Consider the following 13,222-nt stretch of genomic DNA (forward strand, 5'->3'; position numbering starts at 1 on the left):
TTACCCCACCTAACTGGATTATTGACCCCTGCTTGCCCTGACGCTGAGACTGCCTGCCATTCTGGACCCTTTGCACCCTCTCTGGATTATTGACCACTGCCTGCCTTTAACCTGTCGTTTGCCTGCCCTTGTTTAGAAATAAACTTTTGTTTCTTCAACACTGTCTGCATCTGGGTCATACCTAAAACGTGATAAAAGATACCTTAATAGAAAATTACTAATGTAAAGGTGAATGTCAGCCAGTAAAATAGTACTTGAGTAAAAGTCTAGAAGTATTTGATTCTAAATATACTTAAGTATGAAAAGTAAATGTAATTGCTGAAATATACTTACGTATCAAAAGTTAAAGTATAAATCATTTCAAATTCCTTATATCAAGCAAACCACACAGCACCATTTTCTTTTCTTTTTTATTTACGGCTAGCCAGGGGCACACTCCAACACTCAGACATCTCTACAAAGGAAGTCTTTGTGTTTAGTGAGTTTACTAGATCAGAGGCAGCAGGGATGTCCGCTTGATAAGTGTGTGAATTTGACAATGTAATGAGTACTTTTGGGTGTCAAGGAAAATGTATGGAGTAAAAAGTACATTATTTTCTTTAGGAATGTAGTGAAGTAAAAGTAGTCAAAAATATAAATATTAAAGTAAACGTACTGCAGAAAAGGAAGATAGTTCCTGCATGATAGAGTGCTTGATTTGTTACCCAACTGATCTTGTGTCCTTTCTGTCATCCTGTGAACCCCGTTCATTGCTGCTTGCAGCTATATTTCACAATTATTTTCTAAATGAATCAACACATGACATGACATAAGCTTATAAACATTTTGCTCCCAAAAACCCTCTTACACGGTGCACGAGAAAAATTAACTGGGACAATCCCTACGTTTTGCACAGAACAGGTCATGATGCCTATGCGGTGTTGTAGGACCTATGACCTGAAATTGAGAGCGGCTCCCTTCGCTGTATAACGGTTAAAATTCAGACCTGCCAAACTAATTTTCCCCCTCACGTTCCCGCTCGCCCAAAGACACAGCGGGACTCCTTTCTGGAGGCGCAGCCGCGCCTATACCCAAATCCAGCGACCAAAGCAAAGGCGAGATAAAGTTTGAGAGAACGGAGTAGTTTACAGCTTCACCGAAATGACAGCCTACCGGTGAAACGTTTTTGGGGAGAAGAGGTGGAAACGGACTCCGGACGGGAGGGATAGAGCACGGACGGGAGGGGAGGGACCCAGTGCGCTGATGGACTGGAAGACAGATAGTGTGCATTAGAAACTATCTCCTCATCCCTCTCCATATGACCGTCCCTCTCTGGCGGATGATGTAATTGTTTTCTATGAACCTTGCCTTTCTGAAAGCAGTTATATTTTCCATTTCCAAGTAGCAACTACAGCGCATAGACTCCACGCATCTCTCCTGTCTCCTGCGGGACGGGTGGCGAGGGAGGGTTGGGAGAGACGGGCGTTGGAGATCTAGTGAGGGGTCTCAGCAGGATATTGCTGCATTTCGGTGATTCCCAACGGTAAGTGAACGCTTTTTTAAACTAACAGCCTGTCCAGACGCAAAGTTTTGATCCCTTTCTCTGTCTCGGAGAAATGCCAAAGAGTTACAACACAAAATGTCACGTTGCAAACTTCGATACAGTGTTTATTGAGAGCTGTAATTTGTCCGGAAAACTGACCTTTCCCTTTTGAGAAGCGCGTCGTAATTGTTTCCTGGGGTTCTATTCTGTGGAGCTGTCTGATGATTATTTGCTGAACATATAGTCAGTTAAATATTTTAGTTTTACCCTATTTAATTCGCATGTTTGTCAGTTATTTTGCTATACACTGTAGCCTTGTTCTTAGAATAGTGGTTCAGCATTATACATATCTTATGATCTGATTATAAACTAGGCCCATACAGTCAAAAGGTTTACTCATTCAAGTAATTAGACCTATAAAGGCAAAATGTGTATAATTATGTTAGTGCAAAAAAAGCGCTAGAATGCACGAAGCAGCCCATCTGTAGAATTAGCACGTATTTTAATTTTCCACAGTTTCTTGTGCGCTTCTTCTTGTAACTGCCTTCCCTCACCAATCGCCTCTCACGCTCTCAATTTTACAGCCGCGGGGCAGTTGGTCGTTGCACAGGGATATTGAATTCTTTAGGAATGTTATTTGCCCGAAGGCACAGCAAAGCGTCTTCAATACTAAAAAGTCCATGGAAGTAAAACTGTATTGGTGGAAAGGTTTGTAGCCGAAATTACGTGACCTATTAACTTTATAAGAAACAAGAGAATTGTTTTTGTAGACGTTTGTAAATGACGAAACCGACCTACGCAGCTTTAAAAGAAACCAGAGAAAAGATTTTGTGGAGGTTGATAGTTTATTAGAGTCAGGTGGTACACACTAAAAACAAATGGTTCTATATAGTGCCAAATAAGGGTTATTTGACTCGTAACGATAGCGGATCCCTTTTGGGTGCTATACTAGAACGATTTTTGGAGGTTATTTAAAGAACCATGCTCATATGGTTCTAAATTGAACATTTATTGTGCTTTAAAGAACCCGTTCCTTAGGTTCTATATAGCACAAAACAAGTTTCACTATCATTAACACCCTTGTTAAATCCCCGTTTCGTGCTGTATAGAACCCACCTTTCTCTATTTCAAAATGTGCTAGAAATAACATTTTGAAGAACAATACAGGAGTCTTTTTTCGTATTTAGCCATGTTATATGGTCAAAATGGCATAGGTTTCTTTATTGTGTTAATTGTCAAGTTGAATCAGGTGTGCTAGCTCTGGAACGGCTGGGGGTTCCTGAGGAGAGGTTTGAGAACCACTGAGCTAGACAACAGTTGACACAAGGCCACACGTTAGTCTTTCACAAGGCACTGTCACTGGCCATTGTCATATTTAACATGTCATGGCATTACACAACAAATTAGAAAAACTGGAATGAAACTATGTTCTTAGTGTGTATCAAGCAGACATCTCCCCTCTCTCCCCCTTTGTCTCTAACTTTCTCCCTCTCTGTCTGCTGGGCTACTTTGAACCAAGCAAATTGTTTTTCTCCATTTGCCAAAGCCAGAGCCAATTCGGCCATGTGAGCACAGCTCAGTGCAGGTCATTACCGTGTTTAAATGGATTACTGAAGAAGAGGATCCAGAATGCTGCAAACCAGCAACTGGCTATATTAAAGCTATGTAATCCACCATATAATGGCACACATTTTACAATTTGGTTTCTTGTGCAAAACAATATACATTAAGTACTTAACAACAGGTAAAGTAGGCTAGACCTATTATAACAATATATATATGTATATATACATATATATATACATATTATTATTATTTATTTTTTAAATATATATTTTTTTATCCTCCTTAAGGTGCAGTCATGTGGAAAAGAATTGTGATTTGCTGCGCGCTGCTTGCGCTCTGTTCAGCAGCACCGCCCGCTCACATCAACCGTCTGGCGCTGTTCCCTGACAAGAGCGCTTGGTGCGAGGCCAAGAACATCACACAGATAGTCGGGCACACCGGCTGCCAGCCTCGCTCTATCCAAAACAGGTCAGTGTGACGCGCGCGCGCACACACACACACACACACACACACACACACACACACACACACACACACACACACACACACACACCACAAACTCAAGTCCATACAACACAGCACATATGCACAGGCATTTGTTTTCAAGAGGGTGAATGACTCCTTTTAATAACTGAAAGCAGGAATGAAGTTTGACTTTGAATGGCCAAATTACCCCAATATCACCTAATTTGAATGTGCACCCAGGGCATCATAACTGTTAGGATTTCCACACATGGGGAACATTTGTTACCATGGCCCGTTTTTTTGGCCTTTTAAAAAATAATTTCATGCTATTCTACATAATTTACATGACAGAAGGCATGAGCTGAATCTTTTGTAATACCACACAAATTACCGAAATCAGTGGCTACTCTCACAGACTGAGATCAATCTGGTCTTTAATTCCAGCAAACAATAGCCCAGGCCAATGAAGCGTACCATATTGTACAGTATGAGGAGGCAAGATATTGTAGCGACCCGCACAGTATGTTATGTGTTAGTCTAGTAGGTGGTTGTGTTGTACTTACCAGTACCCTGTGTTCGCGGGGTCCAACATGCCAATCAACCTGCTATCTACCAATCACGGGAATGCCTGGAATGTTCTGATGCCGGGCATCCTGGTGGTTGGCGGAGTGGCGTGGAGGGGGGTTGGGCAGGGGGACGGAGCATTGGAAGTTAAGACCAGGTTTAGCCTTTGTTCTCTCTCTTACGTCTGGGCTTCACAAGAGAAGGTCACGATTGGCTTGTGGGTTACCTTTAATTTATTTGGCGTGGGCTACGGCCAAACAGTAGCCTGTGTAAAGTTGGTTTAATAAACCGTCAATTCGTAAACTCAATCCTCTGTCTGGACAATTGTTTGTTTATGATCTAGTCAGGTCATTATATACAGTGCCTTTGGAAGGTATTCAGTCCCCTTTACTCTTTTCACATTTTATTATGTTACAGCTTTCTTCTAAAATTGATTACATTGTTTCTTTTCCTCGTCAATCTACACACAATACCCCATAATGACAAAGCAAAAACAGGTTTTAGACATTTTTACTAATTTATAAAAATACAAATAAACTGAAATATCACATTTACATAAGTGTTCAGACCCTTTACTCAGTACTTTTGGCAGCGATTACAGCATAGAGTCTTTTTGGGTATGATGCTACAAGCATGGCACACCTGTATTTGGGGAGTTTCTCCCATTATTTTCTGCAGATCTCTCAAGCTTTGTCAGGTTGGATGGGTAGTGTTGCTGCACAGATATATTCAGGACTCTCCAGAGATGTTGATCGGGTTCAAGTCTGGGCTCTGGCTGGGCCACTCAAGGACATTCAGAGACTTGTCCCGAAGCCACTCCTGTGCTGAGGGGCATTGTCCTGTTGGAAGGTGAACCTTCACTCCAGTCTGAGGTCCTGAGTGTTCTGGAGCAGGTTTTTATCAGGGATCTCTCTATACTTTACTCCGTTCATCTTTCCCTCGATCCTGACTAGTCTCCCAGTCCCTGCCGCTGAAAAACATCCCCACAGCATGATGTTGCCACCACCATGCTCACCGTAGGGATGGTGCCAGGTTTCCTCCAGATGTGATTCTTGGCATTCAGGCCAAAGAGTTCAATCTTGGTTTCAACAGAACAGAGAATTTTGTTTCTCATGGTCTGAGAGTCTTTAGATGCCTTTGCTGCAGAAATGGTTGTCCTTCTGGAAGGTTCTCCCATTTCCACAGAGGAACTCTAGAGGTCTGTCTGAGTGACCATCGGGTTCTTGATCACCTCCCTGACCAAGGCCCTTCTCCCCGAATTCTCAGTTTTGCCGGGCGGCCAGCTCTAGGACGAGTCTTGATGATTCCAAACTTCTTCCATTTAAGAATGATGGAGGCCATTATGTTCTTAGGGACCTTCAATGCTGCAGAATGTTTTTAGTACTTCCCCAGATCTGTACCTCGACACAATCCTGTCTCGGACCTCTACGGACAATTCCTTCAACCTCATGGCTTGGTTTTATCTCTGACATGCACTGTCAACTGCGGGACCTCATATAGACAGGTGTGTGCCTTTCCAAATCATGTCCAATCAATTGAATTTACAACAGGTGGACTCCAATTAAGTTGTAGAAACATTTCAATAATGATCAATGGAAACAGGATGCACCTGAGCTCAATTTTTTGTCTCATAGTGAAGGGTCTGAATACTTATGTAAATAAGGTATTTCTGTTTTACATTCTTAATAAATGTGCAAACATGAAAAAAAAACAATTTTAGAGTAAGGCTGTAACGTAACAAAATGTGGAAAATGTCAAGGGGTTTGAATACTTTCTGAATGCACTGTACTACAGTGACCAAAAGTATGTGGACACCTGCTCGTTGAACATCTCATTCCAAAATCATGGGCATTAATATGGAGTTGGTCGCCACACTTTTCTGCTATAACAGCTTCCGCTCTTTTGGGAAGGCTTTCCTCTAGATGTTATAACATTGCTGTGGGGACTTGCTTTCATTCAGCCACAAGAGCATTAATAAGGTCAGGCACTGGTGTTGGCCGATTAGGCCTGGCTCTTAGTCGGTGTTCCAATTTATCCCAAAGGTGTTCGATGTGGTTGAGGTCAGGGCTCTGTGCAGACCAGTCAAGTTCTTCCACATCGATCTCGACAAATAATTTCTGTATAGACCTTGCTTTGTGCATCAGGGCATTGTCATACTGAAACAGCAAAGGGTCTTCCCCAAACTGTTGCCACTAAAGTTGGAAGCACATAATTGTCGAGAATGTCATTGTATGCTGTAGCAGCTGGCGAACCCAGATTCTACCATTGGACTGCCAGATGGTGAAGCGTGATTCATCACTCCAGAGAATCAATTTCCACTGCTCCAGAGTCCACTCCGGCTGATGCTTGGCATTGTGCATGGTGATCTTATGCTTGGGTGCGGCTGCTTGGCCATGGAAACCCATTTCATGAAGCTCCTGACGAACAGTTATTGTGCTGATGTGGTGCGTGTTGCAACAAAAGGCAAACGATGCGTACGCGCTTCAACACTCGGTGGTCCCATTCTGTGAGCTTGTGTGGCCAAACACTTCGTGGCTGAGCCGCTGTTGCTCCTAGACATTTCCACTTCACAATACAGCCTTTAACGTTACCCGGAGCAGCTCTAGCAGGGCAGAAATTGGACGAACTGACTTGTTGGAAAGCTGGCATCCTATGACGGTACCACATTGAAAGTCACTAAGCTCTTCAGTAAGGCCATTCTACTGCTAATGTTTGTCTGTGGAGATTGCATGACTGTGTGCTCGATTTTATACACCTGTCAGCAACAGGAGTGGCTAAAATAGCCGAATCCACTAGTTTGAAGGGGCATCCATATACTTTTGTATATACAGTACCAGTTCAACATTTGGATACACCTACTCATTCCAGGGTTTTTCTTTATTTTTAGTATTTTCTACATTGTACAATAATAGTGAAGACATCAAAACACATATAGTAGTAACCAAAAAAGTATTAAACAAATCAAAATATATTTTATATTTGAGATTCTTCAAATTAGGAGGAGGTGCCTTGATGACAGCACATCATCTTGCACACTCTTGGCATTCTCTCAATCAGCTTCATGAGGTAGTCACCTGGAATGCATTTCAGTTAAAAGGTGTGCCTTGTTAAAAGTTAATTTGTGGAATTTCTTTCCTTCTTAATGTGTTTGAGCCAATCAGTTGTGTTGTGACTATGTAGGGGTAGTACACAGAAGACAGCCCTATTTGGTAAAAGACCAAGTCCATATTATGGTAAGAACAGCACAAATAAGCAAAGAGAAACCACAGTCCATTATTACTTTAAAAGATGAAGATCAGTCAATACGGAACATTTCAAGAACTTTGAACGTTTCTTAAAGTGCAGTCGCAAAAACCATCAAGCGTTATGATGAAACTGTCTCTCATGAGGACCGCCACAGAAAAGGAAGGCACAGAGTTACCAGTGGTGCAGAGGATAAGATCACGAGAGTTACCATAGTCAGAAATTGGCAATTAACTACACCTCAGATTGCAGCCCAAATAAATGCTTTACAAAGTTCAAGTAACAGACACATTTCAACATCAACTGTTCAGAGGAGAATGCGTGAATCAGGCCTTCATGGTTGAATTGCTGCAAAGAAACCACTACTAAAGGACATCAATAATAAGAAGAGACTTGCTTGGGCCAAGAAACATGAGCAATGATGAGTCCAAATTTGAGATTTTTGGTTCTAACCGCCATATTTTTGTGAGATGTAGAGTAGGTGAACGTTTCCCACCGTAGAGTAGGTGAATGGTTCCCACCATGAAGCATGGAGTAGGAGGTGTGATGTTGTGGGGGTGTTTTGCTGGTGACACTGTCAGTGATTTATTTAGAATTCAAGGCACACTTAACCAGCATGGCTACCACTATCATTTGTTTTTCAACAGGACAATGACCTAACACACCTCCAGGCTGTGTAAGGGCTATTTGACCAAGAAGGAGAGTGATGGAGTGCAGCATCAGATGACCTGGTCTCCACAACCACCCGACCTCAACCCAATTGAGATGGTTTGGGATGAGTTGGACCGCAGAGTGAAGGAAAAGCAGCCAAAAAGTGCTCAGCATATGTTGGAACTCCTTCAAGACTGTTGGAAAAACATTCCAGGTGAAGCTGGTTGAGAGAATGCCAAGTGTGTGCAAAGCTGTCATCAAGGCAAAGGGTGGTTAATTTGAAGAATATATTTTTGATTTGTTTAACACTTTTTTGATTACTACATGATTCCACGTGTTATTTCATAGTTTTGATGTCTTCACTATTATTCTACAATGTAGAAAATACTACAAATAAAGACAAACCCTTGAGTGAGTAACTTTTGACTGCTACTGTATATATATATTTATCACAGGCTATAGGCTACTAAATAAAATTCCCATGTGGCACACGGACTCACTAATGATGAAGATAAAGCCATAGGCTACTTGTCACGCCCTGACCATAGAGAGCCCTCGGGGTTCTCTATGGTGTTTTAGGTCAGGGCGTGACTAGGGGCTGTTCTAGTCTTTAATTTCTATGTTGGTGTGAGTATGGTTCCCAATTGGAGACAGCTGATGATCGTTGCCTCTAATTGGGGATCATACTTAGTGTGGTCCTTTTCCCACCTGTGTGGTGGGATATTGTTTGTGTTTAGTGCTATGTGTGCGATGAACGTTGATTTTAATTATTTGTTGTTTGAAGTTTCACCTCAATAAATATGTGGAACTCTACGCACGCTGCGCTTTGGTCCACTCATTATAACGAACGTGACACTACTACTCACGGTGATGGCCGATAGGCTATTGCCAAGATGAGTGTATCTCAAGATGAGCTACTTTGAAAAACAGTAGACCTACTGCTGTTCCCTAAAAATTGGGAGTTGTTGAGAAAAAAATTATTATATTGATTCTACAGACATTTTTCAGCAGTCGGCCTTTGCTTTCCAAACTTTATGTTTTTTCACGTGATTGTATTTAGAAATGTACAATAGGCAACCAACCATAGAAATATAATCCATAGATGGCATTTCCCATTCAAGTCAGTACTGGCTGCCATTGCCTGTGTACACACAAGTTTAATAGTCAAATTGCAAGGGTAAGAGGTTCCAAAACCCTTCTATGGATTATATGTCTATGGCCACAATGCAACAAGTTGCATATTTGGTGGCCAAATTGTGGCCTTCCTGACTGTAGTCAACTGGTAACTGCCAAAATAAAGGAAACACTTGAGTAAATGAGGGATACAAATAATATGGTCATGGTGTGGGGTGCATTTTCCTGGCATGGTTTAGGTCCACTTGTAGAATATATGCCAAGGCGCATTGAAGCTGTTCTGGCAACTCGTAGTGGCCAAACACCGTTGTGTTGGTGTTTCCTTTATTTTGGCAGTTACCTGTATGCGCTTATGATAAAATGTTAATCACAGTTATTTTTGAGAAACTATTACGCTTCTGTGGCTAAATTAAGCTCTCTCTTGAACATTCATAGCGGGCTCCTGTGGTTGGATAAAGCAAATATTATAAAAACAATTATGTGTAAGCCACTGACTCACAATTGACCAGTAACATTTATTTACTATGCAGTTACCCAATTAAGGCAGAGCCCCCCAGTTACCCATGTGTGCCTCCTAACCCCTCTTATCCCCAATCTAATGATTAGCAGAGCAGCAGCAGGCTGTCTACACTCATTGAAAGCGGGCTCCTGAATCCTCCTGTGGTTGGCGGTTGCAGTAAAAAATATATATATAGAGAGATGACTTGTATAATGTATACTGTATATATTTCCTTTATTTTATTATTTTTACATAATGTTATTTTTTTTGCTGCCTCTTGGGCCCCCCACGGTCCTGGGCCCAAGCCCCTGCGTTAATCTGGCCCCGTGTGTAATGGTCACCTCCAGAATAAAATCAGCCATAAAATATACAGATATCAAAGCTGAATGGTGACATCTTCCCTCTTTCTCTTTCCTCCCTCTTCTCCCCTATCATTCCAGGGCATGTCTGGGGCAGTGCTTCAGCTACAGCGTCCCCAACACCTTCCCCCAGTCCACTGAGTCCCTGGTGCACTGTGACTCCTGCATGCCTGCACAGACTCAGTGGGAGGTGGTAAGTACACACGCAAACACATACATGCACGCGCACACACACACACACACACCACTACTCTTTGAATATAGACACTTCCACAAACCCCTAGTACACCTAACCACACAACTCCAGTAGCCTACAGAAACACACGACCACAACTATTGGTCCTGCATTTAATTCATTCAAGGTTTTTCTTGTCCTTTAATGGGCCTGCCTGTTTAGTAGCCAGGGATTCGAAGGTCCTGGAACAACAAAGGCCCTGTGTTGAGGTGTATGTAGTTCAAAGAGCAGCCAGACAGGTAGGATAGGAGTGGGCCTGGGACCACACAGGTGAGGTGACTTCATGCCTCGAGAAAAAACTTGATTGATGTACTGTATACAATATTGAAAAAGGAAGTGTGCCTTATCAGTCCAGCTGTTGATAAGTTATTTATGACTATGATTATGACTATTTTGGATCCACAAAGGCATGCCTTTGATGCTGGATAACATTTTTGTGGATTTTTATAGCTTGACTAAAAACAGTTCTCTGAGCATAAAAGTGTGCTAATTGTTTTCTCAAGATTGAATATTCTGCCGTTTCCAACCATGATGGTGCATTGTCAAATTATTTCAGATCCAGCCTCCTATTGTTGGTCTAGCAGCTGTGTCAAGCTTGACTGATTTACTGAAATCACAACATTACTCAGAGCGGGCTACATTGTTTGAAGATGGATGCAGAGGCTTTGTCTTAAATCTCTCTGCCAGAGACTGACATGTGTGGAAGACTCTAGGAGAAAGTTCTGGCAGTGCTTTGTCTTTGTGTGTGTGTATGCATGTGTGCGTGTGTTTGTGCTGAGGGGGCGGGGCGAGGGGTGCATGTGGCATGTGCGTAATGCATTGTGCGTTGTGTGAATAGGTGACTTTGGACTGCCCGGGCAGTGATGATGCGCCTCGTGTGGATAAGCTGGTGGAGAGGATCCTCCACTGCAGCTGCCAGTCATGCAGTAAGGAGGGAGCCCAGGAGGGGGCACTGATGCAGCTATACCCATCAGAGAGTGCCCAAGACCCCCCTATCCTACCAGAGAGCCACCACAGTGGCACACACTCTCAGCACGCTCACACACACACAGAGCCACACACACACACATCTGATGGAGGGTAGGTCGCTCGATCACCACTGACACTTCCTCTCTCTCCATTCCTGATTCTTCTCCCAAACCTCTCCACAAGTTGTTTCTTCTACACACAGTTACAGCACTTGATGCATTTCCCTTCTCTTCCATCCAACCTCTGTTTCTACATTCAACAGCTTAAAAGCACTTTGAAAGTAAAACTTCACTTCACATGATAACTGCTTATAAAAGCACATGCAACCAAGCTCCCTCATGCTGTTCTCTTCACAAGACAACCACAGTATAAGTGAACACATACAAAGACACGAGCTTATCTAAACTGTTTTTGTCATCTGACTTCTCACTTAGGAGGACAACAAATATAACAATCCTACACACACGCACATATGCACCCAGGCATGCACTCTGACACTAGACTTTTGATGCTGTAGTCTTATATCTGTAAATCTGTCTTGAAAAAATGTATTAAAAAAAAGCATAGAGCTACAAAGTTTCTTGCCTTAATTTCTGTTTATCACCAATTTGCATTAGTATCTGACCTAATGCTATATGTTCCAATGATTGCTTTTCCAATGAGAATAAAGCTATTTTTGTTCAATCTTATCAATGCAGTTCTATCTGTTATGATTTACTTAATGCCTTTTTGTCTATTATTGTCATAATGTGGTGGGAATGTGATCTTGGACTAGTCAGCTACAGTGGGGCAAAAAAGTATTTAGTCAGCCACCAATTGTGCAAGTTCTCCCACTTAAAAAGATGAGAGAGGCCTGTCATTTTTATCATAGGTACACTTTAACTATGACAGATAAAATGATATAAAAGAAATCCAGAAAATCACATTGTAGGATTTTTAATGAATTTATTTGCAAATTATGGTGGAAAATAAGTACTTGGTCACCTACAAACAAGCAAGATTTCTGGCTCTCGCAGACCTGTAACTTCTTCTTTAAGAGGCTCCTCTGTCCTCCACTCGTTACCTGCATTAATGGCACCTGTTTGAACTTGTTATCAGTATAAAAGACACCTGTCCATAACCTCAAACAGTCACACTCCAAACTCCACTATGGCCAAGACCAAAGAGCTGTCAAAGGACACCAGAAACAAAATTGTAGAAGTGCACCAGGCTGGGAAGACTGAATCTGCAATAGGTAAGCAGCTTAGTTTGAAGAAGTCAACTGTGGGAGCAATTATTAGGAAATGGAAGACATACAAGACCACTGATAATCTCCCTCGATCTGTGGCTCCACGCAAGATCTCACCCCGTGGGGTCAAAATGATCACAAGAACGGTGAGCAAACATCCCAGAACCACACAGGGGGACCTAGTGAATGACCTGCAGAGAGCTGGGACCAAAGTAACAAAGCCTACCATCAGTAACACACTACGCCACCAGGGACTCAAATCCTGCAGTGCCAGACGTGTCCCCCTGCTTAAGCCAGTACATGTCCAGGCCCATCTGAAGTTTGCTAGAGAGCATTTGGATGATCCAGAAGAAGATTGAGAGAATGTCATATGGTCAGATGAAACCAAAATATAACTTTTTGGTAAAAACTCAACTCGTCGTGTTTGGAGGACAAAAATGCTGAGTTGCATCCAAAGAACACCATACCTACTGTGAAGCATGGTGGTGGAAACATCATGCTTTGGGGCTGTTTTTCTGCAAAGGGACCAGGACGACTGATCCGTGTAAAGGAAAGAATGAATGGGGCCATGTATCGTGAGATTTTGAGTGAAAACCTCCTTCCATCAGCAAGGGCATTGAAGATGAAACGTGGCTGGGTCTTTCATCATGACAATTATCCCAAACACACCGCCCGGGCAACGAAGGAGTGGCTTCGTAAGAAGCATTTCAAGGTCCTGGAGTGGCCTAGCCAGTCTCCAGATCTCAACCCCATAGAACATCTTTGGAGGGAGTTGAAAGTCCGTGTT

At 42.4% G+C, this 13,222-nt stretch overlaps 1 protein-coding gene across 2 annotated transcripts; it reads left to right on the forward strand.

Moving 5' to 3' along the window:
• The first annotated feature begins 1,018 nt into the window (after positions 1 to 1,018).
• On the forward strand, positions 1,019 to 11,896 carry nbl1 (NBL1, DAN family BMP antagonist). 2 transcript variants are annotated; one of them, XM_021569354.2, is made up of 4 exons: positions 1,019 to 1,522; positions 3,376 to 3,556; positions 10,085 to 10,196; positions 11,077 to 11,896. In XM_021569354.2, the coding sequence occupies exons 2-4, from the start codon at positions 3,384 to 3,386 to the stop codon at positions 11,320 to 11,322; spliced, it is 531 nt and encodes a 176-aa protein (XP_021425029.1). In that variant the 5' UTR covers positions 1,019 to 1,522; positions 3,376 to 3,383; the 3' UTR covers positions 11,323 to 11,896. The 2 variants fall into 2 exon arrangements, with proteins under 2 accessions (XP_021425029.1, XP_021425028.2); XM_021569353.2 differs by lacking the exon at positions 1,019 to 1,522 and adding an exon at positions 2,102 to 2,230.
• Positions 11,897 to 13,222: the final 1,326 nt, after the last annotated feature.

The sequence above is a fragment of the Oncorhynchus mykiss genome, chromosome 17, assembly GCF_013265735.2.
Source record: "Oncorhynchus mykiss isolate Arlee chromosome 17, USDA_OmykA_1.1, whole genome shotgun sequence".
In the NCBI taxonomy this organism is placed as follows: domain Eukaryota; kingdom Metazoa; phylum Chordata; class Actinopteri; order Salmoniformes; family Salmonidae; genus Oncorhynchus; species Oncorhynchus mykiss.